Source organism: Sitophilus oryzae, unplaced genomic scaffold (assembly GCF_002938485.1).
Source record: "Sitophilus oryzae breed Bouriz unplaced genomic scaffold, Soryzae_2.0 scaffold_1180_pilon_pilon, whole genome shotgun sequence".
Taxonomy (NCBI): Eukaryota; Metazoa; Arthropoda; class Insecta; order Coleoptera; family Curculionidae; genus Sitophilus; species Sitophilus oryzae.
In genome coordinates this window covers 582851-599882 of record NW_022145816.1, presented here as the reverse complement: position 1 = coordinate 599882, position 17032 = coordinate 582851, and the positions used below count along the sequence as shown (strand labels likewise).

The 17032-nt window shown below is 28.5% G+C and overlaps 1 protein-coding gene and 1 long non-coding RNA gene across 2 annotated transcripts; both read left to right on the top strand.

Annotated features, from left to right (window-relative positions):
* The first annotated feature begins 463 nt into the window (after window positions 1-463).
* On the top strand, window positions 464-890 carry LOC115891376. Its single transcript, XR_004051829.1, has 3 exons — window positions 464-576; window positions 630-764; window positions 820-890. It is a non-coding gene; the product is annotated as an uncharacterized LOC115891376 (long non-coding RNA).
* A 4498-nt stretch (window positions 891-5388) lies between these two features.
* Window positions 5389-16688, top strand: LOC115891395 (gelsolin-like). The gene is made up of 4 exons (XM_030911842.1): window positions 5389-5549; window positions 6929-7146; window positions 16407-16481; window positions 16572-16688. The coding sequence occupies exons 2-4, from the start codon at window positions 6934-6936 to the stop codon at window positions 16686-16688; spliced, it is 405 nt and encodes a 134-aa protein (XP_030767702.1). The 5' UTR covers window positions 5389-5549; window positions 6929-6933.
* The last annotated feature ends 344 nt before the right edge of the window (window positions 16689-17032 follow it).

The following is a 17032-nucleotide window of genomic DNA, read 5'->3' as shown; positions in this document are numbered from 1 at the left end:
AGAGGAAGTTTAATTTTCACAGATATATTCATCAATATAATTTGACTTTAAGCGACATCTAGACATTTTAAATATGGTAACTAATATATTATGGCGCCCTCTATCAGTCGATATGAGAACAACAATTCTGAAGATTCCTGTTAGTAGATCGATAATTGTCAAAAAATTTGTCAACAAGAATCGAGTTATAAAAACATCAAATATGCATCAAATTACGTAATTACACAACACTTGAGCGCGTTTAAATACCTTTTATCGATATGGCGAACGACTAATCCACCGTGAAATAATTAAATATAATTTATGTGTCGCCTTTTTGAGGCGTTTGTGCCGAAACGATGCGAGTTGTATTGATCTGTTTGCAATAATGTCCCCCTTGCCTCTTCCCAAGAGATCAACAGTGACGTTTTCTATGGATTTCCTGCAATTTCGCAGTCTTCAAGCTTTAATTAATTTGAGTATTTATTTAAATTAGCTTATGTCAGAGCTAATAGTCGTGAAAGAACCGCACTACTAACATGGGAAGGTGGTATTTTTCACAGATAGTGAGGTTTATTTTTTATTTCTTTTACTTAGGTTGAGTTTCAAAATACATTTATAAGTGTGTGTTTTATAAAAAGATCTTTTAGTGGATACGACTTCCTGCATAAAATGTTACGTTTGTGGAAACGAAGATGACCTGCCTTGTACTGAATTTGAAATTGAAGATAAAAGATATCAGAAAGAGTGTGACAACGACAAAAGTTGTAAGATATCTAGGAGTGGTTAGTAAAAAAGTTTCAATATTTTTTTTCCCCGTATAAATTCACACTATTTTAGAACAAGGAAATAGAATTTTAAGCAGATCATGCGAGCCCAACCAATTCAAAGACTGTATTATAGCAAATTTTTGTGGAAATATTGTACTGTATCAAAGACTACTGTAATAAAATCAGTCCATCCGATGATGAGGATGAAGATCCAATAGGTAGTTAAATTTTATTATAATTTCTTTTTTAAATATACTAAAGTATAAGTATTTTAGAATTCTTAGAAGGTAGTGGTAATAATGACATCACGGAGAATCAAGAAAGTACATCAAAAGACAGGACCGTCTCCAGTTCTCGACTGAAAAAAAAAATTCCGTACAACAAAATGAAGTTAAAAATTCTGTGTTAGTGTCAAATAACAAAAAACTAAATCCAAAGGTGCTTCTCAAAAAAATTATTTACCAGCTTTATTTATTTCTTAAATTAAAAAAAAAAAATGATATATTTTAAATAAATTTATACAAACTTGTTTTTTTTTTTTTTTTATATTTATCAGTATTATAATATGAGATTGTTTTTTAAAAAGTGCAATTTTTTACATTAATTAAGCTTGCATAGGGATTGTTAATGTTAAAAACGTCAGTATTTTACACAAAAAAAAAAAAAGTTTTTTTTATACTCATATATATATGCGATTTTATATAAAATATTATTTTGTATACTTTTTTTTTTTTTTTTTTTTTTCTAGTCCAAAAAAAATATATTTTTAAGAAATTGTTAATTACTAGGGATATTCCTATAATGATTGTGTGAAAGTGAATTTAAAAAATCAGTATTGTATATTTACATACAGTATTATTATAAACTAACGCAATTCTAACAGTATTTTTTGTAATGTAATAAGCAAGTGGTTTGTTTAAAATAGTACCTATATTTATTGAATTATTTTTATATATCTACAGATTAATAGAAATAAAATCAATTTTAATGAATTATAATAGTTTTATTTAATCAGTTATCAACATTAAAATTTGTATGAATTTTATTTATAGATATTTACGGCGTTTATAATGTTTGTACAGGGTGAGTCAACGATAGAGTAAGGTCCATTATATCTCATTTGTTTCGAGGTATACAAAAAATGTGTTAAATATAAAAGTTGTAGAAAAATAAGTTAAGATACACATTTTAAAATTAGTATAGGGCTTGCATACAGAGTTGAAGAGTTTTTTTTAAATGAATTGAAAGTGTGTGAATTGAAAGTATTTTTTGAAAGGTGAATTTTTCCCAGAATCTAAAATTAAAATAAAAAATAGGGTGTGTATTTAAAAAAGAACATGTTATATCCGCCACACTTTTTTGAAGCACTCAGTATACCCTGTAATAATTTTAAAATGTGTACTATTTTTAATTTAACCTTCCCTATAACTTTTATATTTAACATTTTTTTTGTAAACCTCGAAACAAATGAGATAATGGGCTTTACTCTATCGTTGGCTCACCCGGTATATATCGAAAAGTTTTATCAAAATAATTAATATAATATATGATTATTGATATATGTATAATTATCAAATCAAATTTCCTAGAATAGAATTTTTTTAGAGAGAAAAGCTTTTTATTATTGAAAGCATCCAATAAGAGTTTCAAATAGAAATTAAAATACTTGTTAGATCTGCGTTTATTTGTAGTGTATTATTGGTTGCATAACTTACAGACCCAGAATTGTTTTTTTAAAACAAAAAGCGGTAAAACGATTGTTTGAAAAATGTATTGACCGAAGTAGCAATTTGTTGATAATATTGTTGCCCGATTATTGTTGTTAAACTATTTTGCTACATTGTTAACATTCAAATCAGATATATTAAACAAATAAACAATTGTTCCAAAGATGGAGAAACACATTTTTTTTAAATTGTATGATTTCTTTTAATTTTATTTAAAAAACTTGTGCCGAAAAAATATGCTATGCCTGAATGAAATTTTTAGAGGGTGAGTCTTAAATAAGTGCAAATATTTTGAGGGCTGCTAGATCTCGATAAAAGAAACATATTTTCTCTTTACCATTCTTCAAATAAGTCAAAAATAACGGAGTTATTTACTTTGAAAATTTCCAAAAAATGATTTTTTCCTTAAATTTTGAAAATCGATTCAGTGGTTCTCAAAATTTTTATGTTTTTTTTTCTTGTAAATTTAATCTACTACATATGTTGCCATATTATAAAGAAATTATGATTTTTAACTAAAAAAAATCCAAAATTTTTTTCAAAAAATTTAAAATTTTCAAAATTTCTTTTTTCGCGAAATAAAGCTCATAATCGTGTTTCTGGGGTCGAAATATGGGCCAAGTTTCGTTTAGCCGAAATCTGTTAAAAAAGAAAAAAACAATTTTTTGTCATTTAGGTACTTCAGGGAGTATATTACTGGAAAAAATTTGCAGCGGAAATACGTCACCATTTTTTGAATGCGGTTTAAAAGTAACGAAATGACATACATGAAAAATTAATGTTATTCCATATTTTAGACGTCTTTGTAAATACGAATACGAAAATGAACTTCCGCGGAAATGCGATGTTGCCATTTTTTTGAATAGGGTTTAGAAGTAACGAAATGAGATATATAAAAAATTAATATTATTTTATAATGTAGACTTATTTTTAAGCACCGATACAAAAATGAAAATCCGCGGAAATGCCTTTTTTCACCACTATGCAGTGATCTTCTTCCCGACCTTTGACACAGATCAATGAATAATATCTATTCTTATCAACTTAATATCGCTATGGTCAATAAATGCGAAAATTTAAAAAAAATTGTCAATAAAGCATAAAAACGACAACTAAACCAAACCAAACCCTAAAAAAACAACCAAATCAAACCAAGCCAACTAAACCCACTACGACCAAATCCAATTAAAACAACCAAACCAAACCAAACCGAAAGTATGCAAAAAAGTAGAGAATACTATGGAAAACTTCGAAATATTGAAGATTTTCCATTACACCGCCCTTATGATAGATTTCCGCGGAAATAGTTATATAGAAAAGTTATAGCAAATTATTAATCAAACAAAAATATGTAGTTTTTATCTTTCTATCGCATTTCGGCACTTCTAAATCCGGAAAAATCAATGAAAATTATTGTGATAAAAATATATTTTTGAATAAAAATTAGTTCACATCGTTGAATTAAATGTTTTTACCTCATTCAATAATGAAAAAAACTTTTAAAAACACCGTAAAGTTTTAAATTTTAGTTAATAATAGAAAAATTAAAAATTCGAGTTTACTCAAAAACAAAGAATTTCCGCGGCAAAAATCAAATTATGTAGTGCTAGTTTTCTTGTATAGAATCATCCTATAAACCGATATTCTATGTAACTGATTTCGGCTAAACGAAACTTGAGCCCGAAATATACCGTCCCTAAAAATATTTACACTTACTTAAGACTCACCCTGTTTAATATTGAACCTTAGAGGTATGCTATCCTCTATTATTTAATAGAAAAAGTGTGTTAATAATACTACTCGTTGATACTTGTTTATACGAGTATATGCTTTAAATTATTGATATATTAATTAACAAAATTTCCAAAAAAAGGCAATTTCTGTAAAATTTTGAATAGATTCTCAGATCTATCTGCATTATCAAAATTTAGTATAACTGACAATTTTTAACTTTTTTGCTAATGTTTGAATTATTTTATTGTTTTCAATGTTACAGATTTTAACGTAAATTAATATAAAAAAATAGTCACGTAAATAATAACACAAAATGAGGTTTTGCCAAACGAAAATAAAAAGAGAAATTCTCCTAAAAATGATGTAACAAACATTTAAGAGTTCTTAGAACAAACCAGTGGCGGGTTATAGAGGGTGCAGTCTTTGAAAAATGAGTAAATCTAGAGATGTTAATAAAAATTATATAAATAAGTATAAAACAAATAATTGTTGATTGATTTCTTTTTACTAAATATACCGTGTTGGCAACGTAGAGTCTTTGGTCGGTATATAAGCTTGGTACATTTCAGTTGATTTTAAAAATTCCGACCGCAGCGCTTGATACGGCAGAAATCAGAAGTTTTCGGCTCTGTAGGTATTTCACGCAGTTCCGATGTTAAAAAAAACTATGCTCGCTACTGTAGTTTAACTCATCTAAAAAGTTTTTTTAACTGAAATATTAAATTATAATACAAGTTACACCTTCCGAAGATACCAAAATATTTACTTTTTTATTTTTATTTTTAGAATTTCCACAAATTATACTTCCAAACACTTTTAGAATAATTATATAATATATTTTTTGTATACTCGCTATTTAAATTCGTGTGTATTTGTATATACCGGTTGTTTACGACATTCTCCGATGGTGGCAGCACCGGCGGAAAATCCACCAAGCCTATACAAAATAATCAACGACAACTTTTAAATCTGTATTTCACACAATAATTGATATTTTGGACTTGGTCCAAAATAATTCTCAGTTGGACATCACGCTACTTGGGGCAATGACTCCCTTTGGCCCTCCCACTATACCCGCCACTGGAATCAGCGTATTCGGCCGTCTTGATTATAATATTATTATGATTTTCTACGATTTCGAGCATTTATTTATCAACACAGCGTCCGCCGTTGTTGTGTTAACCTTCTGGGTCAAATCTATAAGAGCACCTTGTGTTTGTTTATGAGATCATTCGATGGTCATCGGTGGTCAGTGCTATAACTGAGGCCTATTATCACGAAGGAAATAAAGTTGTGAGTGTGTTTTGGTGAGATACAAAGACTAATAGATCTTGTTACGGTAAGTGAAATAAGGGTGATATGTAAAAAAAAGAAAGAAAATTAACAGAATGTAAAGTGCTTGAAAAATCTATTATTATACAGGGTGTACCAGAAATAAGTGCAGATATTTTAAGGGGTGGTAGATCTGGCCAAAAGAAATATATTTTCTCTTTACCATTTTTTAAATAAATTGAGAATAACCGAGTTATTTAACTTTGGTAATTTAAAAAAATGTCTTCATGTGTAGTGAAAATTAAAATTCTTGCTTTATCCTCAACGAAGTTATAGGGTGATCAAAAGTGCCGCTGATACCTTCGAGAAAAGGATGGTACGGCTGGTTCGACTTGGCGGTGGCATTGTTGTGCCCCCAGATAACACCGGAATTATAATGAAAAAAAGTTTATTTTAGAAAATTTTACCATCCTGTATCTCAAAAGTTAAGATGTTGAGGACAATCCATTCCTATGAAGTAGGTATTTCTCTTAGGTGCAAAAATAACACCTAAATTAATCTTCTTTATAGGTGCAAAAATAACACCTTAAATATTAGCATTAAACACGATCCTGCTCAAATCACTCAACGTAAGAAGCTCAATTTTGGCATACAGGTTGATTCTAGGATGTAGAGGTTCGATAAGAGGGGATTTTTCGAAATTCCAGTTCCAAGGGGGTGAAACCACCCCTCAAATATTATAAAATTTTTTATTTAAAAAACGGCCAAGTTTCCGAAAAAATGCTTAAACGCGTATATTTTATTTTGTTTTTTACATATTTTAAGATTTTTTAAAAATTTATACAGGGTGTTTCATAAAATATGACCGTTGAGTAATCACGATTCTGCTTAAAGTGCTTGACGTTTAAAGCTGATTTTTGGCAAACGGATTGACTGTGGGGTGTAGAGGTTCAATAAGGAGGGGTTTCTCGAATCTCAAATTCCAAGAAGGTGAAAACGCCCCTCATATATTACAATATTTGTTATTTAAAAAACGGTTAGTCTTTCGGGAAAACATTTGGACACGCATAATTTATTTTGTGTTTTTACATATTTTGAAATTTTTTAAAAAATCATACAGGGTGTTCCAAAAAGTTGGGCAATTGATTAACCACGATTCTGCTTAAACTGCTTGATGTAAAAAGCTTATTTTTGGCAAACGGATTTTTCGAAAGTCAAATTCCAAATAGATGAAACTATCCCTCAAATATTACCAAGTTATATATAATAATATCGCCATATTGTTTTTTCTCATGCTGACATAAATGTGAGGAAATTTTATCCAGTTTGTATGTTAATGGAAATTCTTGTTTTGCTTTATCATCACCACTACAATTGACTAATTCGACGCGAACGAAGTCGCGGGTACACGCTAGTTTAATATATTGTTCTTTTCTCTCCCCCAAGTCACGATGATGGCCTTCGCCGTCCAGCGACGCCAAGCGTCCCCCATGCGTCTCGGCGCCTTCGCGCTGCCTCTCCTAGTCACCGCGGCCCACCTGATGATGGAGACCTCGGCGGCTTCGACAGTTGCCCGACAGCGTTCCCCCCAGCGACAAGTCAGCATGGAACCGGCTTTCGCCAATGCCGGCAAGAACCCCGGCCTGGAGATATGGAGAATCGAGGTTAGTGGAGAATTGCTTTAGGTTTTTTTTTGGTATTTTATCTTTACCGTTTTTCAAATAAGTCCAAAATAACCGAGCTATTTTACTTTGAAAATTTCCAAAAAAATGATTTTTTGTTTAAATTTTGAGAACCACTGGATCTTGGATCTTTTCTGAGTTTTCCTTCTTGTAAACTTTAATTTACTACCAATATGTTGCCATATTATTAAGAAATTATGTTTTTTTTTTCAAACGTCACAAAAGTATTATTTTTTGCGACATGATTGACAAATTGACAATATAAAAAAGTCACGCCAAGGCATAAAAGTACGAAAATATATTATTAAACTGACATAAAGTGTCAAATTCAACGAGCGTAACCATAGTTTCTCCATATACAATTACATACACGGTATGACTTTTAAATTTTTTTATATTATTTGGAACTTTTGAGAAATTGTTTAAAAACTTATTTGTCGCATTTGAAAAAAAATAGCATGTCCTATTAGGAGTAAAAATGACTTTTTGTGCCTCGGTTGTATGCCTCGTAAACGTACAGTCTCACCACAAAAAGTGTCATTTTTACTCCTAATAAGACAATATACTATTTTTAACTAAAAACTAAAAAAAAATCCAATTTTCATATAAATTTTCGTGAAAAAAACGTCATAGACGTGTTTCTGGGGTCGAAATATTATACAACCAAATATATTTGCACTTATTTAAGACTCACTCTGTATATCATGTAATGTACACTCACACTCAGATGCAAAAAAAACGCAACGGATTTTTTTTTGTCAGATTTAAAGTGTTAAAGTGTTATATTTTTAGTCTTATTTTCATGATTTTTTTAGCAAATTGTGTATGAACATATCAACTGTAATTCGTAAACTCATTTTTTTATAAATTTTAGTGTTTGGATTATTATACAGGGTTAATCGAAGGGTTGTTTTTTACCCTAAATTTTAAATATCCTGTGTAATAATCTCATGAGAAAGTTTCCCTAAAACGATATTTTTCGGTCTGAACCATGTCTCCAGAGCATTTTATTTTTTGGTCATGTAAATAAGAATATACGTGCTTTGGTTAATTTTTAAGAGCGAAATGAACTTGCCACCAACAATTTGCAGTTTTTTTCTATTATCATATCTTATTTTTCAATATGCCGAGGTGGCTGTTGTGATTATTGTTTATATTTTTATATACTACTGTGACCTGCCCAGCATGTTCGACAGATCTGAACCCTATAGCTAAAACACGTTGTGTGACAAACAGTGAGAATTTTTGTCTGTCATTTTAAATCACTGTTATTGTGTGGTTGTCGTATGACGATATTCTTCCCTGACGCTGTAATCAAACGGAGTGACTTTACTTTTAGGGAAAATTAAAGGCAGCTGAAAAAGTTTTTACCCTTTTGTTTTTGTGTAGGTACTAAGATTTGTACTGCATACCTTACAAATGACATCAGAATTGTGTGTATTACCCCTTTTTAATAAAAGACACAACGTTGAGCATTTCATTAATTGCTAGTTACCAACTAGTTACTTATATCTAACATCGAATGTTTGTTTTTTTTTTATTTTTTTTTACTTTCAAAAATATAATTTTCAAAAATCCAATAAATACTAAACAAATATCGATTTTGGGAATAGAAAATACTTAAGGAACCATCAAGTTGAATTAAAGCCTATGATTAAAGCTGTGTTGATTTATGATCATGGAATGTTTTTTTTTAATTTTTATTTTACCCCTTATACAAATCCAAAAGAAGAAAAAAGACAAAGTCTTTTTTTCTTTTTATTATCTTTTTTTTCTTTCTCTTTTTTTTTCTTTTTTTGTTTTTCTTTTTCTTTTTTTCTTCTTTTTTTTTGGTTTTTTTCTTTTTTTTTCTTTCTCTTTTTTTTCTTTTTTTTTTTTTTTTCTTTTTTTTCTTCTTTTGGATTTATAAACCAGGTCTTTTTGGGAATAATGGATTTTTATATTATTTATACAATTATTTTCAAAAATCCACTAATTACTGAACAAATCGATTTTGGGAATAGAAAATGTTTATCAAACTATAAAGTTGGATTAAAGCTGTGTTGATTTATGATACAAAATACCCCATGTTTTGTGGTATTTTGTTATTATAAATCAACACCGATTTTTTTTTCATTTGACGGTGTGAAAATAAATAATGTATCTAATATTGACTAATTCTGAATATTGCAAACCATCTAGTCTATCTTTTTATTTATGACTAGTTGAAGCCCGGCGCATCCGCCACCACATCACGAAAAAAAATACTTTTTATTTTTTGTTTAATTAAATGAAAAACAAAAAATCCGGCGACGACAGTTTTTAGAAGAGCCAATTAGCTACCTTTTAGTAAAAAAAGCAACTTTCTAGAGCAAGTCGTTACTTCAGTAGAGACGACACAGATAAACATTAGCATTTTATATATTATGTAGATTAGTTAAAAAAACTCATCATAAAATACAGCCAATTAAAAAAATACTGAATGTGACCTTTAAAAAACAGAATTTTGTTTGTAGATCATACTAAATTAACTTTTAGTCACGTTATTAAGCTTGATTAACGTTTACATATTTTCCTATAATCACAATATTATAGGAAACAAAAATAAATTAATTATAAATTTATAAACAGTGATTATTTACATCAATAAAACTTAAAACTCACCTTCTTAACAGCACTTAAGGGACATAAAGGGCCGTTACTACTGCTTTCCCGTTCAAAGTATTCTAATAAGGTTGCGATGAGTTTTTTTAACGGCTATTAAGCTGTCATGTACAGTTCGTACTTATAGAGGTTCCAAAAAGAACAATGTTCGACTGCAAGGTCCGCTAGTAAAAATTTTTCAGCTTAAAGTATCACAACACAATTCATTTAAACCAAAAACTCAGTAATACAAAACCAAAGGGTCAAAATGAATCAAAATGTCAGGAAATAAATAAATAAATGTAGCAACTAGACATTTTTTACAGCAGAGCTACCACCTGAATCCCCAGCGGGAAATTTAAATTTCAGGTAGTGAGCCCGGCGCCGACTATGTTCATGGCTGGCAACAACAAATTAAAAAATTGCGTTCTCGATTACGTAATTAAAAGTTTAATTGGTATCGCTTATATTTTATAATTTTTATTTTTTCTACAAAGGTTTATGATAAAAAAAAAACGAAGTCAGAGACGGTTGGAGAATGACAGTCGATGATACTTTTGGCGAGGTCTGTCTCTAGACGATATTTGCCAAAAATTGACATAAAACTTGTCAAAAATTAACACTAAAGTTATAGAAAGATTAAAAAAGATAGAAAGTTTCCAGATACACAAATCTATTTTCAAAAAATGGGAAAAAATTGTCTTGAAATTTAGGTTACACCATTTAAAACATATTTTTTACAAAACTTCCATTTGGTTTCTAAACAAAATTATACATATTTAAAACAACTGTTTTTTTTTGCGACTGATTAATTGTATTGTTGTTAAACTATTCTTTATTTATACCAATCGTTTAGTAAAATCTGCTTGTAACGATATAGTTAGATAAAAGGATATTCTCATTCAACCTTCAAAAACTGGTAACAAAGCTTGAATCACTCTGGTGTAATTTCAGGTATAATTAAGAGTTTGCTAGAAATTGTAATTAAGTATGTGGAAAGTATCCATACTTAATGTGGAAATAACAAAAAGAATCATGTTTTATTACTATAGAAGACTGATTTCCTTGACGAAAATATAGTGAATTAACCTCGAATTAACCACATTCTAAAATTAGATACAATTTATTTCCACCCTTTTAGGAAATTTATAATTTAAATTAAAATATTCTCCACCTTTCTAGGAATTGTTACACATCCACTTGGGTTTGAGCTAAGGGTTTGAGCATACCATAACACAATTTTGAATCAAGTGTTAGCTTTAAAAAATCTCTTTTAAATCTTCAAAATCCTCTTCAAAAATATGGTTTTTCAAAAAAGGCCATCCTTCATTTTTATGTCACTTTTATTTTTTGATTTTTTCCGTAAAATATTAAGTGTATATATATAATATTGAGTAAACGATTATTTTTTTAACTAAAAAAAATAAAAGCGATACAGGTACTAAAAATGTTGGTATTTATGACCGATTTCGTAAGTTTACAATTGGTGAATCAACGCCAAACTCAACGTTCTAATTAAAAGTAAACAGTCGATACCTAAGTTTATTAACAGATTTAATAGCTGTGCTAAAAGATTGTTTAGAGTTAATTACATGCGCTGTAATACGGTTTATTTTCTTCAAATTAAAGCAAATAGTTATTTGTAAAACTAAACGTTCTCTAACCCAGTGTGAGAACATATTATCAAAGCAAAACCTTTGAAGGCGGGTAAAAGGACAAATAACTCACAATCTTTAAGTTGTTTAATTTAAATTTTAATGCTTAAAAAAGATTGTGAGTTATTTGTCCTTTTACCCGCCTTCAAAGCTTTTGCTTTGATAGTTATTTGTATATTATTAGTTTTAATGAAGGGAAAAATCGAAGGGTCCTTGGCAAAAACATGATACTGTTACAGATTAAAACATAGATAAAATACTCGAAATTTGGTGATTTTTCAGAAGATTATTTTGTTAAATTGAAAGAATATTAAGTTTTTTTAAGGTTCCTTTGACGAAATTCGCCCGAAAATTTCACACCTCTACTTTTCAACCAATAACATGCTTTAATGTTGACTAGTTACCATGGCAACTGAAAAAATTTCCGGAAATTTTTTCGAGGCGCCACGAAACTTTAGTGGAAATTTTTTGACAGTTGAAAAGGTAAACATAAGATCTACAATCATAATGTGAATGAACTACAATGTCTATATATTGAAATATTACCCATTTGAGTTTTAGCATTTGATGTAACTAATTAAAAATATAATAATATTTGTTAATATTATTAACAAATTGAAATTATTTTAAAATGTCATGTTGGATTAATATTTTTTTTTTCAAATTTAGGTGTGAAATTTTCTTACCGAATACCACGCAAGCTTAAATTATTCCTGGAAATTTTCTTTCGGGCACGAATATTTTAGGAAAATTATTAATAATAATTATTATTAATTAATTTTCAAAATATTCGTACCCTCAAAAAAATTTCCGAAAATAATTTAAGCTCTTGTGATATTATAAGTGAAAATTTCAACTATACAGGGTTGTTCACCACATACGACACGGAGTATTGTAGCTAAACAATTACTTAGATTTTTACAAATTGTAAGTTTTGGGTTCGTTGAAGGACTATTAGAGCTACAATTTGAAAATTATTTTACAAGATACAGAGTGTCCCAAATAAGTAAAAAATATTATAGTTGAATTTTTTTAAATAGAACACCCTGTATATTATTCTATTTTTGGATTGTACGATTGAAATAAAGGTAAATTTGATTAAGGTTTATCACACTTAAACCTTACCGTTTATGAAATATTTTCAATTTTATGAAATTCCAGTAAAAAATTTAAGGCTTTGTTTCTCCAAGGGTATTAAAGTTTATAATACTAAATATTTACTGAAGATTATTTATTGATCAGATATGTGTTGCAATAATAAAAATTTTAGTACCTTATACAGAGTGTCCAAAAATTTATATTAAATAATTACTAACTTTAAACGGCAACAACTTGTTTAATTTAAATGGAACGCCCTGTATATTTTAGGAGAATCAGATGCACAATTTAATTGTCTATCAAATTGTATTATATCATTTTTTACCTATCTCTTCAAGTTTTCGTAAAAGTAGCATTTTCTTATAATTTAGACCTCATTTATCACTATACCCATGGAATAATAACATTTTAGATTATTTTTAAAAATGTAAACAAATTTTCAAAAAGAGTACCAGATACCAAACAGATACTAATAGTGTCGATATAATTCGCTTATTACATTAAAAAAATAAGAAAAACTGTTTAAATATTATTTGTTAAATAGCACCAATTAATATAATCCCAGTATTTAAACTACATTAATTGACTGTTTACGTTGATTAATAATAATTGCTCCAAAATACTAGAAAACTGAATTTTGTATGTGTATTTGACAGTGTGGTAAAAAGTAACACCAAAGTGACAAATGCTTATTTATAACAACAGAGACGTTCATTTTCATAACTTATTATTGTATTGATTTTTAAGTCAAATCCTCATTTATTTAGAATCACTTATAATTAAAACAATTAAGTATGTAATTAATTAATTGTTAGGCGGAAATAATAGGCGGAGTATATTAATAATTTTATTAGTAGGTATCCTTTTTTACAAAGATTTAAATAGTTTTCTTTTTGTAAACAAATGGGCTAGCAATATTATTATTTTAACCACCTGTATATTTTGTACGTATGTTGCTTTAAAAAAATCTAAAATGTCAATATTCCATGGGTATAGTAATAAATGAGGTCTAAATAATAAGAAAATGCATTTTCTACGAAAATTTGAAGAAATAGGTAAAAAATTGTATATTACAATTTGATAGACAATTAAATTGTGCATCTGATTCACATAAAATATACAGGGTGTTCCATTTAAATTAAACAAGTTATCGCCGTTGCAAGCTAGTAATTATTTAATATAATTTTTTGAACACTCTGTATAAGGTAGTATAATTTTTATTATTGCAACATAATACCTGATCAATAAATAATCTTCAGAAAATATTTATTATTATTAAAACCTTTAATACTCTTGGAGAAATAAAGCCTTAATTTTTTTACTGCAATTTCACAAAATTGAAAATATTTCAAAAACGGTAAGGTTTAAGTGCGATAAACCTTAATCAAATTTACCTTTATTTCAGTCGTAGAATCTAAAAATAGAATAATATACAGGGTGTTCCATTTAAAAAAATATATATATTGAAATCCATTTAAAAAAATATATAATATTTTTTACTTATTTAGGACACTCTGTATCTTGTAAAAATATTTTGAAATTGTAGCTCTAATAGTCCTTCGACGAACCTAAAACCTACAATTTGTAAAAATCTAATCGTTTAGCTACAATACTCCGTGTCGTATGTGGTGAACAACCCTGTATATTTCAGCCATTGGTGATCTCTGCGTACCTATGTTTACCATAAAGATTACTTATCTTGTTTAATAATAAACTATTTAACACCTGCAATTTGCCGCAAATACAAGTATACACCACAAAACACGTGATATACACACACTTTATCAGCAGATTTATCTTTAATTTTTTATATTATTGTCACTTTTTCGAAAATATCTATATGAAAAACACAGGAAAAATCATTAAACAAAATGCTTTTAGAGAATTTATGTCATCTACATATATATTCAAACAAAATAATGAATAACGAATGCTGTGTAGTTTTTTCGGAGAGTTAAAAAATCTCTGCCAAATTTTAGTGGTGCCACTTTCTAATTATGTGAAAAATGTTCTTAGAAAAAAATGTTTTGTATTTTTTGTGACCAGTCCAATAATTATAAAGGCTTATTCACATCGTGCGATACGGTCAGTCAGGCTTCAGTTCCGTCCTGTCAATCAGCCCAGTGTTGCCAGACATTTTCGAGCGAATTTTTTCAACTGAGCCTTAAAAAACTTCATATTCCTTCACAAAAAACACAAAAAATTCCAGATTTTGTGAAAAATCACAAAATATCGTGTATTTTACTTATTTTCTAATTAGGAGAAACATTTTTAAAACTTATTTCCGGTAATTTTTGATTTGATACTGATGTATTTAAATAAACTTTTTATTCAAAAAATAACACGATCAAAAATGCTGTGATAGATACCCGACAGCAGTATTATATAGTATGTTTCAAAAAAATCATTGCTTGCAATGACTGCTTGAACCGAAAATAATTAATCGTGCAAGACGCCATGACCAGCTGACTTATTAGATATGTTTTCCGTTTACCAGTTTATTTCTTTTCAACAAAGAACTTTTGGGTTAGTTATGGTATGTGTGTAATAAGATGTGTTGAAAGATAAAAATGTATCTATTATTTTTTTGTTAAATGTTAAAATCTTTCGAATTGCGGACTTTTTGACAGCGGCATTGCTTTAAACTGAGGAATCCTTAATTAAACACCGTTAAAGTGAAAAAATAGATGTAGGAAAAATAATAAATACTTCTACTACATATTTTAATAATTTTTATTCTGAAAAACTGCCAAAAACCTTCATATTGTCTTCTTTTTGAATACAAATCCTTCAAACCCTCAATCGACCAAATTTGACTGTAAAATTCTTCATATTGAAGGAAATCTTTCAATTCTGGCAACGCTGAATCAGCCTCAGGTGCGATACAAAATTTGTCAGATTTTGAATGTAAATTTTAAGAGCGTGTTTATTGGCTCTTCTATTGATTCTAGATAAAAATTTTAATGGAACTTTGTTGTGAAACTCTTTCTTTTAAATGATATTAATCTTTTGTGGTTTTTCTGAGGTTTGAGACCTACTAAGAAGTATGTACTATATCACTTCGCGTGTAAAGATAATTGAATCATTTGGTTTTACCAATTTGTTTTAAAATAAAAATAAACATTTTCGAGAAAGAAACACATATTTATTGCTAATTTAAAACTACTCTGTATTTTATTTTTGATGCTTTTGACACTTTTCTGATTTTAGCATTTTTATATAGAAATGTCTTAAAAATACCGTTAACAATGATAATAAGTGAAAATTAAATAAAAGCATATGGGTACTACATATTTATAACATTAATAAATCTACGTTAAATATTGTTATCAGTAGAACCATTTTTAGCATATTTAGATAATTAGCATAATACTGCCAAAAAAAAATGTACAATTACAAATAATGGTTTTATTACAAGCTTTTATTTTGTTAATATGTACACTTTTTCGTCTTTCAGTTAACACCAAATCAGTCAGACTGCCTCAGTATGACTGATAGATGAAAATCTGCCTTTTAGATATAAGGGAGTAATTTACAATTTAATAGATCAAGTGCCAACTAGGCATTACTATCATCAGTATCAAAAAAAATACCACAAAACACGACAAGAACTCTCACTTAATAACAATAATTGAGTTTTATCTGTGCTGATTAAACTATCCAAACGAGATGATTTTTATTTTTGTTTTGAATAATTTTTAAGTTTAAGTTTAGGTATGGTTTAAAAGATTTTTAAGGCTCTTGACTCTAAAATACTCTGGAGACTCATTCATTGTTTTAATGTCAGCTTCAAAGTGTATTAAATCGATCTATTCCTTCTTAAAAGGTTAAACAATGAGATATTTATTACAAAATTGTTATTTTCAGGATTTCAAACCTGTGCCCTATCCAAAGAATCAATATGGAAAGTTCTACTCTGGGGATTCATACATTGTACTTAATGTAAGTATATTTTGATCATATGTAAGAGAAATTTTAAAGAAATGATTTGGTATAAAAACTAGCAATTAATAGATACTTATTTCTTTCTAGACTAGAGTAAATAAAAAAGGTGAAAAATTCTGGGACATTCATTTCTGGTTGGGATCACAAACCACTCAGGTAAGCCAATTAAAAATTCAATTCCTTAATTTTATTATTATACAGTAAGGTGCACCAAAAAAATAATATTTTATTTTCATAGCAACTGTTAAAATTGCCTTATATCTATCAAAAAATAGTAGATAAAATAGTACTTTAACCGAAAGGGTAGATTAAATGATACTTTAACAGCGAGGATAGGTTAAAAACTTTATTTCTTCTCGCACGTTTTTTAATTGCTTCCGTTTTTGAAAATTTTTGTTTTTCTTTTCATAAGTTATTCTTTAAAGGAAGTAGTTTGGATATATGGCGTTTGTCGCCTCAGCCTGAATATCTGTTGGTAATTTGCTTAGTATTTCGTCTTGAGCCATTTCTGGCTCCAATTCAATCAGCAATCGACACGAAAGAGAATT

Coding starts and splice junctions, on each gene's coding strand:
- LOC115891395 (XM_030911842.1), top strand. CDS start 6,934: ATGATGGCCTTCGCCGTCCAGCGACGCCAAGCGTCCCCCATGCGTCTC. Junction 7,147..16,406: donor TGGAGATATGGAGAATCGAG/GTTAGTGGAGAA, acceptor TGTTATTTTCAG/GATTTCAAACCTGTGCCCTA. Junction 16,482..16,571: donor ATTCATACATTGTACTTAAT/GTAAGTATATTT, acceptor ATTTCTTTCTAG/ACTAGAGTAAATAAAAAAGG.